General features: G+C 37.6%; 1 protein-coding gene and 1 pseudogene across 1 annotated transcript in view; both read left to right on the forward strand.

The window, feature by feature from the left end:
* Window positions 1-16869, forward strand: part of UGGT1 (UDP-glucose glycoprotein glucosyltransferase 1) — a 311128-nt gene that overhangs the window by 284036 nt on the left and 10223 nt on the right. The window contains exons 37-38 of the mRNA XM_006877319.1: window positions 5890-6050; window positions 9673-9787. Coding sequence (XP_006877381.1) covers window positions 5890-6050; window positions 9673-9787 — 276 coding nt within the window. The remainder of the gene's footprint in view (window positions 1-5889; window positions 6051-9672; window positions 9788-16869) is intronic.
* Window positions 10026-13369, forward strand: LOC102832738 (annotated as a pseudogene).

Consider the following 16869-nt stretch of genomic DNA (forward strand, 5'->3'; position numbering starts at 1 on the left):
AAAGCACAGGTAAACATCTTTCTGATATTCTCTGCTTTCAGCCAAGATCCATCGGATATCAGCAATGATATCCCTTGTTCCACGAACTCTTCTGAATCTGGCTTGACCTCTGGAACTTCTCTGTCAATGTACGCTTGCAGCTGTTTCTGTATCACCTTTAGTAAATCTTTACTTGCATGGGATATCAAAGAGAGTTAACAGTATTTCTCTCGATTCATTTTAGCTTATTTTTTTTAAACACTCAGGCATATGTAATAATTTACATCACCCAGGGGCATATTCTGCAAGGCTGCCTCCTCGCCACCAGCTCTCATTCCCTCTCTCCCCATAAATCTAGAGTCCTCAGCTGCTCCCTCTCTTCATGTCCCCGTCTTTAACTCCCTCTCTGGTATCACTGCTTCTCTGAATAGCACTTGTGCTCTTCTCCCTTGATAGTCCTAGGTTCCTCTGTTTCTAGACTATAAGATTAACTACATCCCCGATTTTGTTACAAACTTCTACCTTTACAATTATGACTGTCACAATTAGTCATGATAACTATTACTCACTATTGAATCATAATAATCTTATTCCCATCTCTCTTTTTTTTATTATTATGAATTATGTGATAGTTTACGTGGGAGAACATTAGCTTTACGTTCATCCTATCATATATCGTTACATTGCCATAGTTACAATCCTCTCCATGCATCATCAAACAACCAGATGGTACACCCTGTAAGCCTGCCCCTTGGTCATCAGCACACAGCCCCTCTCCCTCTCTGGGTCTAGAGTTCCCAGCCGCTCCATCTCTCGACGTCATTGTCTCTGCCTCTATCTCTTGCGTCACTGTTTCTCTGGGTAGAGTCCCACACTCCGCTCTTCTCCCTTGATGGTCCCAGGGACCTCCACACCTGGACTTCAAAGTCAACCACTCTACTCAGTTTGCTACAAAATGTCTACCTTTACATTTCCAACCCTCACATTCAGTCCTGATAGTAATTATTCACTATAGTACCACATGAGTGCTATCCCCATCTCCTTTCATCAGTCCTGCCCAGACAGATTGGATACTACTCAGTGGAGATTCTACCTTCCTCAGAGCCTTCTGGATCTAGGCTCCTTGAAAGCTTATAAGCGAGTCACTTCTTGCCTTGGTAGCCCCCATCCCACATTTTGGGAGCCAGTATCCAAGTTACCCATCCCTGTCTCCCTGTATTGAGATGGTGAGAATGATCCTTGCTGTAAAGATTTGTTCGCTCTTGTGAGCTACTGCATCCATAGGTGTAGGTCAAGTTCATCAAATTGTATCAGATTACTCTTTTTTTCCTCTTCTTTCTTCTAGTTGAGCTCTGATAATCCAGCCATTGAAGCCAGGTCAAGTGGATATTATCTCTAAGTGTGGGTTTTCTTGTGCATATGCCCTGTCTTCTTATCAGCTGGATTCTTCATTCTCCACTCTAGTCCTCTGTGGCTATGTCACTGACTCTGGGCCTAGGAATCCCCAGGTCCTGCCACACTGCTTGCCAACCAGGTGTCTACCCGGGTTCACAGGAGTGTATTGAACATGGTTGGATTTAGCTTGCAGCTTCATTGCTGTTTTTCACTTCCTTCCCCTTATCAGTGACCACCGTGGTCACCAGTCAGAACATGTGTCTGCTTTTAGAGGTGTTGTAGTTTCCTACATATTTTAGAAATGAGTCCATTGTCTGATGTGTCATTGCAAAAGATTTTTTCTCATTTGCGGGTTCCCTTTTTATTCTTCTGGTGAAGTCTTTTGATGCACATAAGTTTTTAATTTTTAGTATGTCCCAATCATCTATTTTGTCTACTTTTGTTTGTGTTGATTTCAAAATGTTTGAGAGTCTGTGTATTCCCTGAATTAGTGCCCTCACACTTGTCCCTATTTTTTCATTGATGGCCTTCATAATTTTGGGATTCACATTTAGGTCTTTAATCCATGCTGAGTTGGTTTTGTATAGGACGTGCGATAATCTTTTGCATATTGTTTTCCAGTTCTGCCAGCACCATGTGTTGAAGAGATTATCCCCACCCCATGCGATATATTTAGGTACTTTGTCAAAAGTCAGTTTGCTATATGTGGATGGGTTAATTTCTGGATTCCTGATTCTCTTCCGTTGATCAGTGTGTTTTTCATTGTATCTGTACTAGGCTGTTTTGACCACTGTTGTTGTTGTTAAGTGCCAGCGAGTCAATTCCGACCTATAGCAATCCTGCATAGGGTTTCCAAGTAGCAGCTGGTGAGCTTGAACCAACGACTTTGCAGTTAAAATGACTTTGCAGTTGACCACTGTAGCCGTGTAATACATTTTTAAGTTGGGCAGTGAGAGGTTTCCAACCTTATTCTTCTTCTTAAGCAGTGCTTTGCTTATCCTGGGTCTCTTTCCTTTCCATATAAAGTTTGTAATTGTTTTTTCCATCTCTTTGAAGAATGTCATTGGAATCTGGATTGGGATTGCATTATATGTGTAAATTGCTTTGGGCAGTATTAACCTTTTCACAATGTTAAGTCTTCCTATCCAGAAGCATGGGTACATTCTTCCATTTTTGTAGGTCTCTTTTGGTTTCTTGTAGTAGTGATTTGTAGTTTTCTTTGTATAGGTCCTTTGTGTCTCTGGTTACATTTATTCCTAGATATTTCATCCTTTGGGTGGCTATTGTAAATGGTATTGCTTTCCTAATGTCCTTTTCAATGCTGTCGTTTTCGGTATAGAGGAATAGTGTTTTTGAGTGAAAGTTTACACAGCCGTTTAAGCTCTCATTTTACAATTTTTACACAAATTGTTCGTGACATTAGTTAACATGTTTTACAATATGAAACATTCTGTTTAATTGCATTCTGATTGTTCCGTTTTCAGTACACTCATTTTCCTGCCCCTTATCTTCTTTTCTTTGCTGTGGTGCAATGAATCACTTTATATTACTGTACTCACCATAGTCCTATAACTCCCACCAAATGAGTGAGTGGGATTATGTGAATGAGGTAAAATAAAGACTTTTGTCACTCTGGCCTCCTGAAAAGGCCTTAGGGACCAAGAAACAAGATGTCTAGGGCCAATTTATAAGTGCAACCAAGAAGCTACCCTGATTGAAGAACTGTCTTGAGTCATTCCTGACCCTGACTTGTAATCTGTTACTTTCCTCATAATTCCCTTAATTGTGAATGTATTCTGTGAGCTCTCTGTGACCATTGCAATGAATTATCAAATCCAGCAGGTACAGAGAGGGATAGCTGGTGTCAAACTCAGTAAAATGGGTGGAAAGTAGAGTTATGCCCTGACCTCCACCTTATGATAATCATATCATATTGATGCTTATAATGATTTGCTTCCCCACTTCTGAAATTACATGTTTAAGTCTGATACTGCTGCCACACCTTTTTTAGATGTGCTTTAGAGTAATTGTTATTTTGCTGAAAGGGGATCCTAGAGGATATTTTTAATTCTTGGTTTAAATAGTTTTTCAGGATGATAGTCCAGGGAGTCTTCTAGTTTCAACTGCTCCATTAAGTCGGGACTATTTAAGAATTTGTATTCTGTGTATTTCAACTGGATAACAGCTAATTCTTCTGGTTTTATGGTGGATAGGGCCATGGTTCATGTAAGCTGGTAGCTCTGTAGATTAGTTTCTTCTCTGAGACTTTGGTTTCCTTCTTTCTTTTTCACTTCTGACAAGTAGAGATCACTTGTTATATCTTAAATGGCTGGTCACAGATTTTAAAACCCCCTGATACCAATCCCTCAAGAGGAACATAAACTTTTTGAACTGTTTTTCAATTGACTAAATTTTCCTGTGAGATTAAGGCCCTAAGCCTTCAAACTCAGAAAATGAATCTCACACGGTGTTTGCATTTATCTGAGAATTTTTCGCAACTGTGTCCTTTATAAATATGTGAAGGGGCTTCAAAAAGTTTGTGTAGAAATAGAATTGAAAGACAGTGAAACTTTTCCACAAACTTTTTGAAGCCCCTTCATATGTGCGTGCATACATATATCTGTACATACACATACATATAGGAGCCATAGTGGTACAGTAGGTTTAATATTGCGCTGCTAACTGAAATGTTGACAGTTCAAACCCCAAGTTGCCCTGTGGGAGAAAGATGAGCAGTCTACTTCTGTAAAGATTTACAGCCCAGCAAAACCTAGGGACTCTTGGGCCCAGAGTCAGTGACATAGCCACAGAGGACTAGAGTGGAGAGTGAAGCATCCAGCTGATAAGATGAGAGGGCATATGCACAAGAACACCCACACTTGCAGATAATACCCACTTGACCTGGCTTCAATGATTGGATGATCAGAGCTCAACCAGAAGAAGAAAGAAGAGGAAAAAAAAAGTAATCTATACAATTTGATGAACTTGATCTACACCTATGCCGTAGCTCAAAAGAGGGAACAAATCTTTACAGCAAGCATCATTCCCACCCCTCAGTACACAGGGTAGACAAAGATGGGCAACTTGAATATTGGCTACCCAAAATGGGGGGCTACAAAGGTAAGAAGTAACTGGCTTACAAGCTTTCAAGAGGGAACCTAGAGCAAGAGGACGTGAAGGAAGATAGAATCCCCAATGAGTAGTATCCAATCTGTCTAGGTGGAGCTGATGAAATGAAATGCGGATGGGTCTCTTGTGATACAATAGTGAATAATTGTTATCAGGACTGCTTCTGAGGATTGGAAATATAAAGGTAGACATTTTATAACAAGGAAGGGAGTGATTAACTTTTCAGTTTAGGAGCGGAGGTCCCTGGGACCATCAAGGGAGAAGAGCAGAGAGTGGGACCCTACACAGAGAAGCAGTGATGCCTGAAATGGAGGCAGAGATGATGACGTGGAGAGATGGAGCAGTTGGGGACTTTAGACACAGAGAGGGAGAGGGGCAGGCTTGTAGTGTATAGCCTTTGTTGGTTGATGACACATGGAGGGGATTGTAACCATGGCAATGAAATGATACACAATAGGATAAATGTAAAACTAATGTTCTTCCATGTAAACTATCACATAATTCACAGTAAAACATTTAAAAAAAAAAAAAAAAAATTGGCGACTCAAAAAAGGAAAAAAGATTTACAGCCTCAGAAAGCTTAGGGCGAAGCTCTGTCCTTTTTCTATATATGTTTGATTAGATATTTCATCCCCAAAGAATTTTTCGTAGCCTACATAGTGGTTACGAATCAGGCTGCAAACCACAAGGTCAGCACTTCGAAACTACCAGCTGCTCTATGGGAGAAAGAGGAGGCTTTCTGCTCCCATAAAGATTTACAGCCTCGGAAACCCTGTATAGGGTCGCTATGAGTCGGAACCAACTCCACGGCACATAACAACAACAACATATGTATATTGTTACTCTTTTGGTTTAACTTTTATGATGTCCCAGTTATCTATTTTGTTTTTTGTTACTTGTGTATTCATTGTTGTATTTAATCATCTGTCATTGAAAAAAATTAGGTCCCAAAACTTTACTGCTATATTTGCTTCCAAGAACTTTATAACCATTTAGGTCCTTGATCCATTTTGAATTAGTTTCTGTATGTGTTGTGAGACTCACCAGGCATTGTTCTACATAATTTTATCAACAATCCTCTGAGATAGGTATTGTCCCCATTTTATCAATGAATGAATGGAAATACAGAGAGACTAAGGAATGTAAATTTGCTTTATTTCTACTCTTCTTAAATACTTGAATACTATATGCCAAGCACTAGTGAGTAGTGAGGACAGCCATCTAAAGAGTGGAGGAATGCAAGCTCTAACTCTGTGAGTCCTTGTATTTTTAAACACAGTGTTGCTCTCTATGCAGCTTACAGCACTTTGTATTTTTTTTAAAGAAACTGTTAGAACTGTCTGTATGTTTTCTTGCAAAATGACTTTTGATCTTTTTTTCCTCCAGATTGTACGGACAGATCTGAAAGAGTTAAGAGACTTCAATTTGGATGGTGCTCCTTATGGTTATACGCCTTTCTGTGATAGCCGAAGAGAAATGGATGGCTACAGGTTCTGGAAGTCTGGTTACTGGGCCAGTCATTTAGCTGGGCGGAAGTATCATATCAGGTACTGAACAAGGAATACTGAAAGCCACTCTCGGGTTTTCCCAGATTTCTAAATAGCCAAGAGGCCACTGAAATAGGGGACTGATTACTAATAATCATTCTGCCATGATTATCACGCCTTTCTGATCAAAACCTAAATATACTACACACTCCCAGAGCATTAGCACATGGAAAGTAGCCTTTATTGCTTACAACAAGAAGCAGACCACCAACAATAGACAAGCAGTTCCCAGTTCAAAAGGTGTGCAGGCAGAGATAGAAAACTTTTATACTATAAACAAGGGATTCAAAAGTCTTTTCTTAAACTGTCAGCTTGGCTAGGTTGGCTTAGTTAGGTGGACTGAAAGCTTCTGTACATGCTTCCACCTAGCACCATAGCTGAGGAACAGAGACAATCCCTCTCTGGCCATTTTTATAACCTCCTGAGCAGGGAGGTGGTCAAACATCTTGGCACCTAGCCCAGAATTATATATCTTTCACCTAGCCCACAAACAGTTAGGCTTTAGAAGCAGGGGTGGGGAACTTTTTTTGCTCTTAAAATTTATAACACCATTCATGGACCATACAAAATTGTCAACTTAAAAATGTTAGCCCTGCTATATTTGGTTTTACAGATATAAGAAACCCTGTTGTTAAGTGTTGTCGAGTCGATTCCGACCCATAGCAACCCTATATAGGGTTTCTAAGGAGCAGCTGGTGAGCTTGAACCACCGACCTTGAAGTTCAAACCAGGAGTCCTGGTGTGGCAGTGTGGGTTAATGTGCCAGACTGCAAAGCCATTTGAACTACAAGGTCGGTGGTTCAAGCTCACCAGTCACTCCTTGGAAACCCTATACAGGGTTGCTATGGTCGGAACTGACTCGACAACACTTAACAACAACAACATATTTGGTCTGACATTTAATTAACTCATCCCTAATATGATGGCTGGAACTGCAGTTGCCTTGGCAGGCCCACACCAAATGATTTCTCAGGCTTTATGCAGCCTGCGAGCCAGATGTTCCAGTGGTTTGAACCTTATACCCTAGAGATATTGCTAGTAGGGACTGAAATGGGAGACATGGCAACCAAACTCATCTTAGTAGAGATCACTAGTTAAATCTTAAATGGCTGTTCAGAGGTTTTTAAAACCCCAGATAACAGTTCTCACAGTAGGAACATAAACTTTGTGACTGTGTTTTGCCAATTAACCAAGTTTTCCTCACATGTACTCCTAATGATGCTGGGAGGTTTTGTTTCTTAAAAGTAGTTTTTTGGTTTTTTTTTTTTAATTTAAAATTTTAGGATAAGCACTGGACTACTAATCACAAGGTTGATGGCTCAGACCCACCAGCTGCTCCTTGGAAACCCTATGTAGTCAGAACCGACTTGATACCACTTAACATCAACAACAAAATTTTAAGTAGATAATAAAGTCATATGATTCAAAAATAAATTTTTAAATATATATAAGTATATGAGGGTAAAGGAGCTCTGGTAGCGTAGTGGTTACGAATCAGGTTGTGAACCAAAGGGCAGCTGTTTGAAACTACCACCTGTTAAGCAGGAGAAAGATGAGGCTTTCTGCTCCCATAAATATGTACAGCCTCAGAAACCCTGTATAGGTGTCGGAACTGACTCCACAGCATATAATCGCCACCACCATATGAAGGTAGGTCCAAAGGAAGTTGTACATAGTAATAGAACCCTTTATCAAATTTTATATATATATATATATATATAAAATGAAAAATGCCAAATGTAAAGTTATTCCTAACATAACCTCTATCTAAGGACTATACACTTCTGAGGGCAGTGTTTTTCTAATACTTGCCCAAAGAATTCTAAACGGTAGTTTTGTCAGCCTTGAGAGAATCAAAGCATGTTCCTTTTAAATGTGCTTTGAGTTACGGGAACAAAAAGAAATTTGAAGGGATAAGATCAGGGTTGTAAGGTGGATGAGGTTAGATTTCTCAGTGAAATCCAGGTGCCACCCACAAAGAATGAGCGGGTGCATTGTTGTGATGGGGAAAAAACATTCTTCAGCACAACCTTCCTAGCCTTTTTCGCCCCATTGCAGCTTTTAATCTTTAACAGATTTTACCCTGTGATTGTGCTGTGTCCTTCAAGAAAACTCTGTCAAGACTGTCCCTTGGAATTACAAAAAAGTACTCTCTGTTTGAGTTTAACTGACTTAGCCAATCCCCTCAGAAGCCACTGTTTTGATTGAATCTTTTTTTTTGGAAGCACCCTAAGGAGACTAAGACAAGTGTATTAATGAAGGAGCTTGTCTGCAGCCATCCACTGATTGTAGTTTTTGTTGTTGTTGTTATAGAGACATGCTTAAATATGTTTTGTATGGAATAAACTCATGCATGCATGAACTAGAATCCTAGTAGCAATACTTTTTGACTTAGCCTCATATATATATATATATATATATATATATATATATATATATATACGCAAGTCTCCCACTTATGTCCCTCTTCTTTGCTGTTATCCAGAGTTTCTTAATCTTTTATAACAATTAAAAATTTTTACATTGCCTTCTTATACAATATAGCAGCCTATTGCGTATTTTTTGTTTTTTACTTAATGTCCCTTGTAGATCTTATCATATCAATCTGTAAAGAAGGACCTTATTCCTTTTTGTAACTGTGTTATTCCAGTATATTCATGTTATGTTATTTGTAGTCTTTGTTTAGACAAACAATGTTGCAATAAAATAATCTATTAAATGCATTATTTTTTATATTTCAAGCATTTCTATAGTGAAGATTTCTAAAAGTAGAACTGCTAAATTAGTATGTATATACATTTGTAATGCTTGGTAGTTTTATAACGAACACTATATCATATTCTCTGGAGAAAATATGATTTGGAAGATTTGGATGGCAGTGAGCATACCTGTTATAAGTAGCAAGTTGTTGTTGTTGTTGTATGTGCTGTGGAGTCAGTTCCGACTCATAGCGACCCTGTATAGGGTTTCTGAGGCTGTAAATCTTCTCCTGCACAACAGCTGGTAGTTTCTAACTGCTGACCATGAGATTAGCAGCCTGATTCATAACCACTATGCTACCAGAGATCCATAAGCAAGTACAAGCACTAAAGTTGGAATTTGGTGATCTCAGTATCATACTTTCTGTTCTTTGTCCAAAATAACTGTAGCACTGTTGTATTTTTCCTTGTAACATATATGACACAATCAGGATATCTATACTACCTCTTCCTTCTCAATGCCTATGAAGATGGCACAAGACCAGGCAGCAATTTGTTGTTAGATATTAAGCTGCCATGAGTCGGAGCCAAGTTTATGTCAACTAACAACAACAAATAGCTTTTATTTCTTAGTCTGCCTGCATTTTCTAGAAGTCATCTTTTTTTTTTTCAGAGATTTCCTTTTGAAAGCAATTAAATAAGAAACAGTGACAAACATGAATCAATAGTGTCAGAATATGAGTTTGGGGATAACTTCCCTGAATGTCTTTGAAATAGCACATAGTGCCTCTACCATTACTATAGGGCTTCTGTCTACCTTTTCAAAGAGAGGTCAGAATGGCCAATGAATTGCTCCATTATCCATTGGGATTAGGTTTTCTGACATAATTCATGGTTTTAACAACTGAGTCTTCTCTGTTCAGTGCGCTGTATGTTGTGGACTTGAAGAAGTTTAGGAAAATAGCTGCTGGCGACAGACTCAGAGGGCAGTATCAAGGTCTGAGTCAGGATCCAAACAGCCTTTCAAATCTTGATCAGGTAAAGTAACTATTTTTTCAGTGACAGATTTTCAGTGTTGTTTCAAAAATGTATTATTAATTGCTTATATATTTTTTTCTTTTTCTGGATGGTGTCTTGGGTCTTCATGGAAAAGAATTTTATATGTATATAAATGTGTGAAATTTTATCTGTTCTCAAGAGACAGTACTGAAAAATGATGTCAAATTTTACCTGGGGAGAAGATGAAAGCAGGATAGTACCTCTCTAAATCATCAACATGTCACTTTATTTTATACCCAAGCTGCTAAGTAATCTGATAAATTAGTTTCTCTTTCTGCTAGGGTCCATTTATTTCTCTGTTGCTGAACTAACTAGTTCAGAATTCACAGTATAGAATACAGTATCATAATTTTCCTTTTTTTGTGTGTGTTTGTCAGAAACCATGGTGTTTTTCAAGAGGGTTAGCAGTTTGCTAATGTTTCAAAAGTTTTTTGTAATTTTAAGTATTTTAGGTATACAGCTTCATGTATTTTAAGCATATTTTATTTTACTCTAAGTCTAACTTAAATTTTTATAAACTTTTATTGTGCTCTATGGCATTCAATAAGAAAAGTTTGCAAAACATAATTATATAGATGAGAACATTTATATAAACTTCAAAAATTTGTGGAAGAATGGAATTAAAAGATAATGGAACCTGGGGACTCCTGAGCCCATGCACAAGGAAATAGCCACAGAGGACTAAAGCTGAGAGTGAACCGTCCAGCTGATATGAAGTGAGGGGAGATGCACAAGAATGCCCAAACTTGTAGATGGTACCCATTCAGCCTAGCTTTAGTGGCTTGATGATCAGAACTTGAGAGGAAAATAAAAAAAAATTTTTTTTGATAAAGGACACAAGTGTAAATTGGTCCAAAGTGTGGTGAGACCTGGGGACTCCTGGGCCCATGAACAAGTAGGGCTAGATCTGAGAGTGAAGCATCCAGCTGATATGAAGAGGGGAGCACTAGTGTCCAGACTTAGAGATAGTACCCATTTGACCTAGCCTTGATGGCTTAATGATCAGAACTCAGCTAAAGGAAGATTAAAAAAAAAAACTTTTGATAAAGGAAACGAGTGTAAATTGCTACGATTTTATGAACTTGACCTATACTTATGGATGTAGTAGCTCAAAATACCAACAAGTATAATCCTATCCCCTCTGTATACAGGGTTATTAGGGATTGGCAACTTAGACATTGTTTACTTAAAATGGGAGTGCTATAAAGACATGAAGTGACTGACTTACAAGTTTTCAAGAGGGAGTTTTAGTTTCACAGTGTGCGGGGGAAGTAGAATCCCCAATGAATAGTTTTCTTGTTGTCTAGATGGGTCTGATGAAAGGAGATGGGGATGAGATTCTTATAATTCAATAGTGAGTAATTGTTATCATGACTAATTGCGATTGTCAGAACTATAAAGGTAGAAGTTTTGTAATAAAATGTGGGGAATAGTTAATCTTACAGTCCAGGAACAAAGAACCCTAGGATCATCGAGGGAGATGAGCACAAGTAGAATGTGCAACCCTATCCAGAGAAGCAGTAACACCAAAAATGGAAGCAGAGATGATGACATGGAGAGATAGCGTAGCTGAGGACTCTAGACTCATGGAAAGAGAAAGATTGTGTGTTGGTAGCCAGGAGGCAGGCTTCCACAATATGTCCTTTGATTGTTTAAATGATTATATATTCCTTAGTGTGTTTGTGTATATCCAAAAAAAAAAAAAGAGAGAGAGAGAATAGAAGCAAATACTATTGAGTGATGATGCACAGAGGAGATTGTAATCATTGCAGTGAATGAAACGATGAGTGTAAAACCGATGTTCTCCCATGTAAACTATCACTCAGTTCACAATAAAAACTTAAAGAAAAAAAAGATAATGGAATTTTTTTTCCTTGGGCTTTTTGAAGTCCTTCATACATCAAGGAATTATCCCAAAGTGAACACCCATATGCCACCAACCAGATCATGAAATATACTTATTACCAGCTACTTACATGCCACTCTTTTTCTCTCACAAGCAGCCTGACATATGATAATCACCACATTGCTTTTCTTTGTATTTTTCATACTCAATCATACATTCTTAAAAATTTGTTTGGAGATGCCAGTCTGCACGAGGATAGATTTCTGAGAGAACAGATAGAAATATCTAGAAATGGATATGTTGATATATCACTTGTATCATTTAACAAAATAAATAACTTGACCACTGATGGAAAATTAATTGCCAGGGCATCGAAAAGTTCAGCTGTTGTAGAGGTGGATTTAGAAGGCACCAGGATCCGAAGGAAAAAGATTCTAGGTGAAAGACCAAAGGATGAAAATTAATGGACTGTGTATGTAGAATTATTAAGTATCTACTGGAGAGTCAAAGGGATCTGCCTTTGTGGAATTTGAAACAAAAGGACAAGCAGCAGAAGCTATTGAGTTTCTTAACAATTTATCAGAAGAAGCACCAAGAAAACCTGGGTTATTTCCTAAGACAGTGAAAAATAAACCCATTCCAGCTGTAAGTGTACCTGAAGAAAAGAAAATGAAAAAAAAAGGAAGAAAGATCGTATGAAGAAGGAAGACAATGCTCAGGCCAAGAAGGCAAATATGGACACTAACAATGAGATCATCTGTAAACTGAAAAGATCCAGGACACCATAGGGGTCTGAAGTAGAAATAACTGAAACCCAAAAGCCACCAACAAAGAAAATGGAAAAAACGGGAAAAGACTGAAGCATCCAATTTACCTGAAATAAGAACCGATAAGAGGAAGAGAAGGAACCCCGCTAGTACAAAATGCCTAGCTCCCTAATCTAAAGTGAAAAAACCCTCTCAAAAAGAAAACATTAAAAAGGAAGCTAAAGAAGTTTACCAAGAAAACAAAGAAGTCTCCACAGAAGATAAAGGCGGGTCTCTTTTAAGAGCAAAAGGGAAGCACAAGAAAAAGCATAAAGAGACATAAAATGGGAAAAGAAGTTATACCATTAGAATACTATCAAAGAGTGAATGGATGGATTTAAAAAAGGAGTATTTCACTCTACAAAAAGCCAGCATGGCTTCTTTAAAACAACAACAAAAAAATATCCCAAATAAAATCATCCAAAAAGGAAATAGACCTTGAAGAACCTAATAAGTCTGGAATGAAAAATGAAAAAAACAATAGTGAAGAATGATGCCCCCAGGAGATTAATTCTATGGGAGCCCAGTTTGTAAGGGAAGTAATTGTTAAGATCATTAGTGCTGAGACCCTACCAGGTGGGAAACAAGTTCAGGATACTTTAGTGGCGATCTCAGAAGTTGTCTATGTTGACTTACTAGAAGTTGATACAGAATGCCATAAAAATTTAAGACTCCTGAGGCTGCTCAAGCATTGATAGATGCATGCACAGAAATTCAAAAGAAAACTTGAGATCCTCTCTGGTGATCATGAGTAGTGGAGGTATTGGCAGATGATTTTGATAGACAGATAAGCCAAACTGAATCAGCCTCGAGAAAAGAAAAGCGCCACTGAAGAGTTAATCACCAAAGCTGAAAAGATTAGACTGGCAAAGACTCAACAAGCAAATTAGATTTTCTGAATGTGATTGAAGAAAAAATCATCTATATCTGAATAGTTCACTGGATACTTGAGCTATTAGGAGATCCATCTTTATTATAATAATACTACATAATGTTGTTCTAAAGCCGACACATTAATGAAAAACATAACTTGGTTCCTCTTGTAAATAAGACTTTTTTTAGAGATATGTTGGAGTCCCCATGCGGCACTGTGGGTTAATGGGCCAGACTGCAAAGCCGTTTGAACTGCAAGGTCAGTGGTTCAAGCTCACCAGCTGCTCCTCGGAAATCCTATACAGGGTCGCTATGGGTTGGAACCAACTTGACAGCACTTAACAACAACAACATGTATATCATAATTTTTTATTAACCTTAATTTTTTTGTTGTTGAGATCATCTTATGTTTTATCAGCCACAAAGTTATTGAGTAAATGTGTTTGAATATTTTTAAAAAATTATAATAATTCCAAGTAGTTTTTCAAAATAGTTTCATTTAAACCTCCATCAGCAGTTAAGGGCTCCTGTTGCTTCACATTTTGACCAATATGTATTGTCAGTCTGTTAGTCCAGTGAATGTGAGATAGCATCCCGTTGTAGTTTTTAATTGGAGAATTTAATTCATTTACATTTATTATATTTACTGATAATGTAGAATTTATATCTGTCATTTTCTCTTTGTTTTCTATATGTTGTAAAACTTTTGTTTTGATCAGTTCTTCTATTACTACTTTTTTGTGTAATAGTTCCCTTGTTTCCTTTCATGTATATTTTCAAATTATTTCCTTAGTGGTTGCTCTGGTGATTACCACTGACATTTCCATTTATGTCTGTTGTTGTTGTAGTTCAGTGCCATCAAGTTGATTCTGACTCAGTGACCCTGTATAGGGATTCCAAGGAGCAACTGTTGGGTTTGAACCACCAACTTTGTGGTTCTCAGTGCAGTGTTTATCCTACAGTGCCATACCAGGAGTTCTGATAACTGTCTAGTTTGGATTAATACCAACTTAATTTCAAGTAGGAATCCTGTTGTGGTGCTGTGGGATAAAGCACTGGACTGCAAGTCAATTTGAACTGCAGGGTCAGTGGTTCAAATTAACAATCCACTCCTTGGAAACCCTATACAGGGTCACTGTGAGTCAGAACCGACGCAGTGGCACTTAACAACAGCAACAATTTCAAGTATATAGAAATTACTTTCCTCCTATATAACTTTGTTTCCCACCTCCTTTATGCTGTTATTACTATACAAATGACATCTTTATACATCCTATGCCCATCAACACAGATTTAAAATGATTGCTTTTTTGCAATTGTAAATCATATTGAAAAAAAATTATGATTAAAAAATATATATTTATGCTCTCTTTTATGTGTAGTTACCTTTACCAGACCCTTTATTTCTTAATGTAGATTCAGGTTATTTTCTACAATTCTTTTATGTCGCTATTTCTTATAGAGCAGCTCTGGTGGTAATGAACTTTCTCAGTTTTTATTTTATCTAAGAATGCTTGCATTTCTCCTTCATTTTTGAAGGGTACTTTGCCAGACAGTTATTAGTTGATAATTATATGTGTGTATGTTTCTTTCAGCACTTATCTTCAAGTTCAATGTTTTTTTTTCCTTCTGTTTGCTCAGCTATGTTGAGCCCCTCTAGGCTGCTTTTTAACTTTAACTTTTTAACTTGCTTTTAACTTTAAAATTTCTATATGTTTCTTTTTTTATAATTTTTATCTATTGATAATTCTATATTTTGAGACATTATTTTCATACTTTAGTTCTTGAGACATGATTTCCTTTCACTCTTGGACATATTTAAACTCGCTTATTTTCTCCTGGTGTAGTGCTATAGGATCAGCACTGGACTGCCAACCACAAGGTCAGCATTTCAAACTCACCACCTGTTCCTTGGAAAGTCTATATAGGGTTGCTATGAGTCGATAGCACTTAACAATAACAACAATTTACATTATTTGTTTAATAAGACCAAACTTCCTCAGGGAAAGTTTCAGTTGATTTTTTTTTTTCCTACTGTGTATGGGTTATACTTTCTTTTTTCTTGGTATAAACATTTCAAATAATAGAATGTAGTAGCAACTCTGAAAAACTCTCCAGGGCTTCTAGTTGGTTGGTGTGTATAGCTGTTATTGTTTGTTTAATGACTTTTCTGAAATAATTTTGTAAATTCTGATTTTTGTTTCTTTTCCTGGTGTGGCTTTGTAGAATGAGTACTGGGCCACAAGGTCAGATTGAAACACAAGGTCGTCAGTTGAAACTCACCAGCCACTCCTCAGAAACCCTGTACACGGTTGCTATGAGTTAGAACTGACTGAGCGGCACTTAAAAATAACAACTGAAGCTTATGAAACTCAGGTGGCATAGTGGGTTACAAGTTGGGCTCTTAAACACAAGGTCAGCAGTTCGAATCTACCAGCTGCTCCTCAGAAAGATGAGGCTTTCTGCTTCCACAAATATTTAGAACCTCTGAAGCTCTATATGAAGTTGCTATGAGTTGAAACCAACTCCATGGCACACAACCACCACCACTGTATGCTTGATTAGCTTTCTAACCAACAAAAAAGCTTCACAGTCTCAGTCTTTGCTGAGGGGCTCTGTGCATATTTGTGCAAACCTTGAACTGTCTTGCAGGCCTTTTATAATTTTGCCTTAGCCTTCACTCATGCTTATGCAGAGTCTCAAGATAAACCATAGATGTGAATTTAGAGCCTACTCATATCTTTCCTGAGTCCCTATCATGTTAGGTAGCCATGATGATAAAATATTTAACATCTGCCAAGGAGAAGCTTTTTAGCACTGGGCAAGCTTGAGTGAGGCCAAATAAAACAGCCTTTCAGAGTAGAGTGTCTTCAATGTTTTGTAGACTTGGTTAATGAAACTGTGGTTTTCTTTGTATTTATAAAATATTATTTCTTTTATCAATATTTTTATCTATACTTTTGTAGAAATTAAGCCAATTCATTTAAAATTTCCTAACATATTTGATTAGAAGTTGTTGATAATACTCTCACCTTTTTTATTTAAAGATATAATTTATATACTCAATTCACTTAAATGTACTGTTATATCAGTTTGGTTATTGAAAATACCATGGCTTGGGTCAGACACACCTTAGTCCTCAAGCTGACATCTTTGCTCTTCAACACTTAAAATAGATAGGTCTTGTTCAGCAGATTTGCCTAATGCAATACGTCATTTGATTTCTTGACTGCTGCTTCCATGAGTGTTGGTAGTTGATCCAAGAAGAATGAAGTCTTTGACAACTTCAATCTTTTCTTAATAAGAATGTAATTTACTGGTCCATTGGTGAGGATTTTTGTTTTGTTTACATTGGGATGTAATCTAAACCTCATATGCATGTGAAAACTGGACAGTGAATAAGGAAGACTGCAGAAGAATTAATGTTTTTGAGTTATGGTTTTGGAGGAGAATATTGAAAGTGCCATGGGCTGCCAAAAGAACCAAGAGATCCGTTTTGGAAGAAGTGCAGCCAGAGTGCTCCTTGGAGGCCAAGA

This window comes from Chrysochloris asiatica, unplaced genomic scaffold, assembly GCF_000296735.1.
Source record: "Chrysochloris asiatica unplaced genomic scaffold, ChrAsi1.0 scaffold00479, whole genome shotgun sequence".
Lineage (NCBI taxonomy): Eukaryota > Metazoa > Chordata > Mammalia > Afrosoricida > Chrysochloridae > Chrysochloris > Chrysochloris asiatica.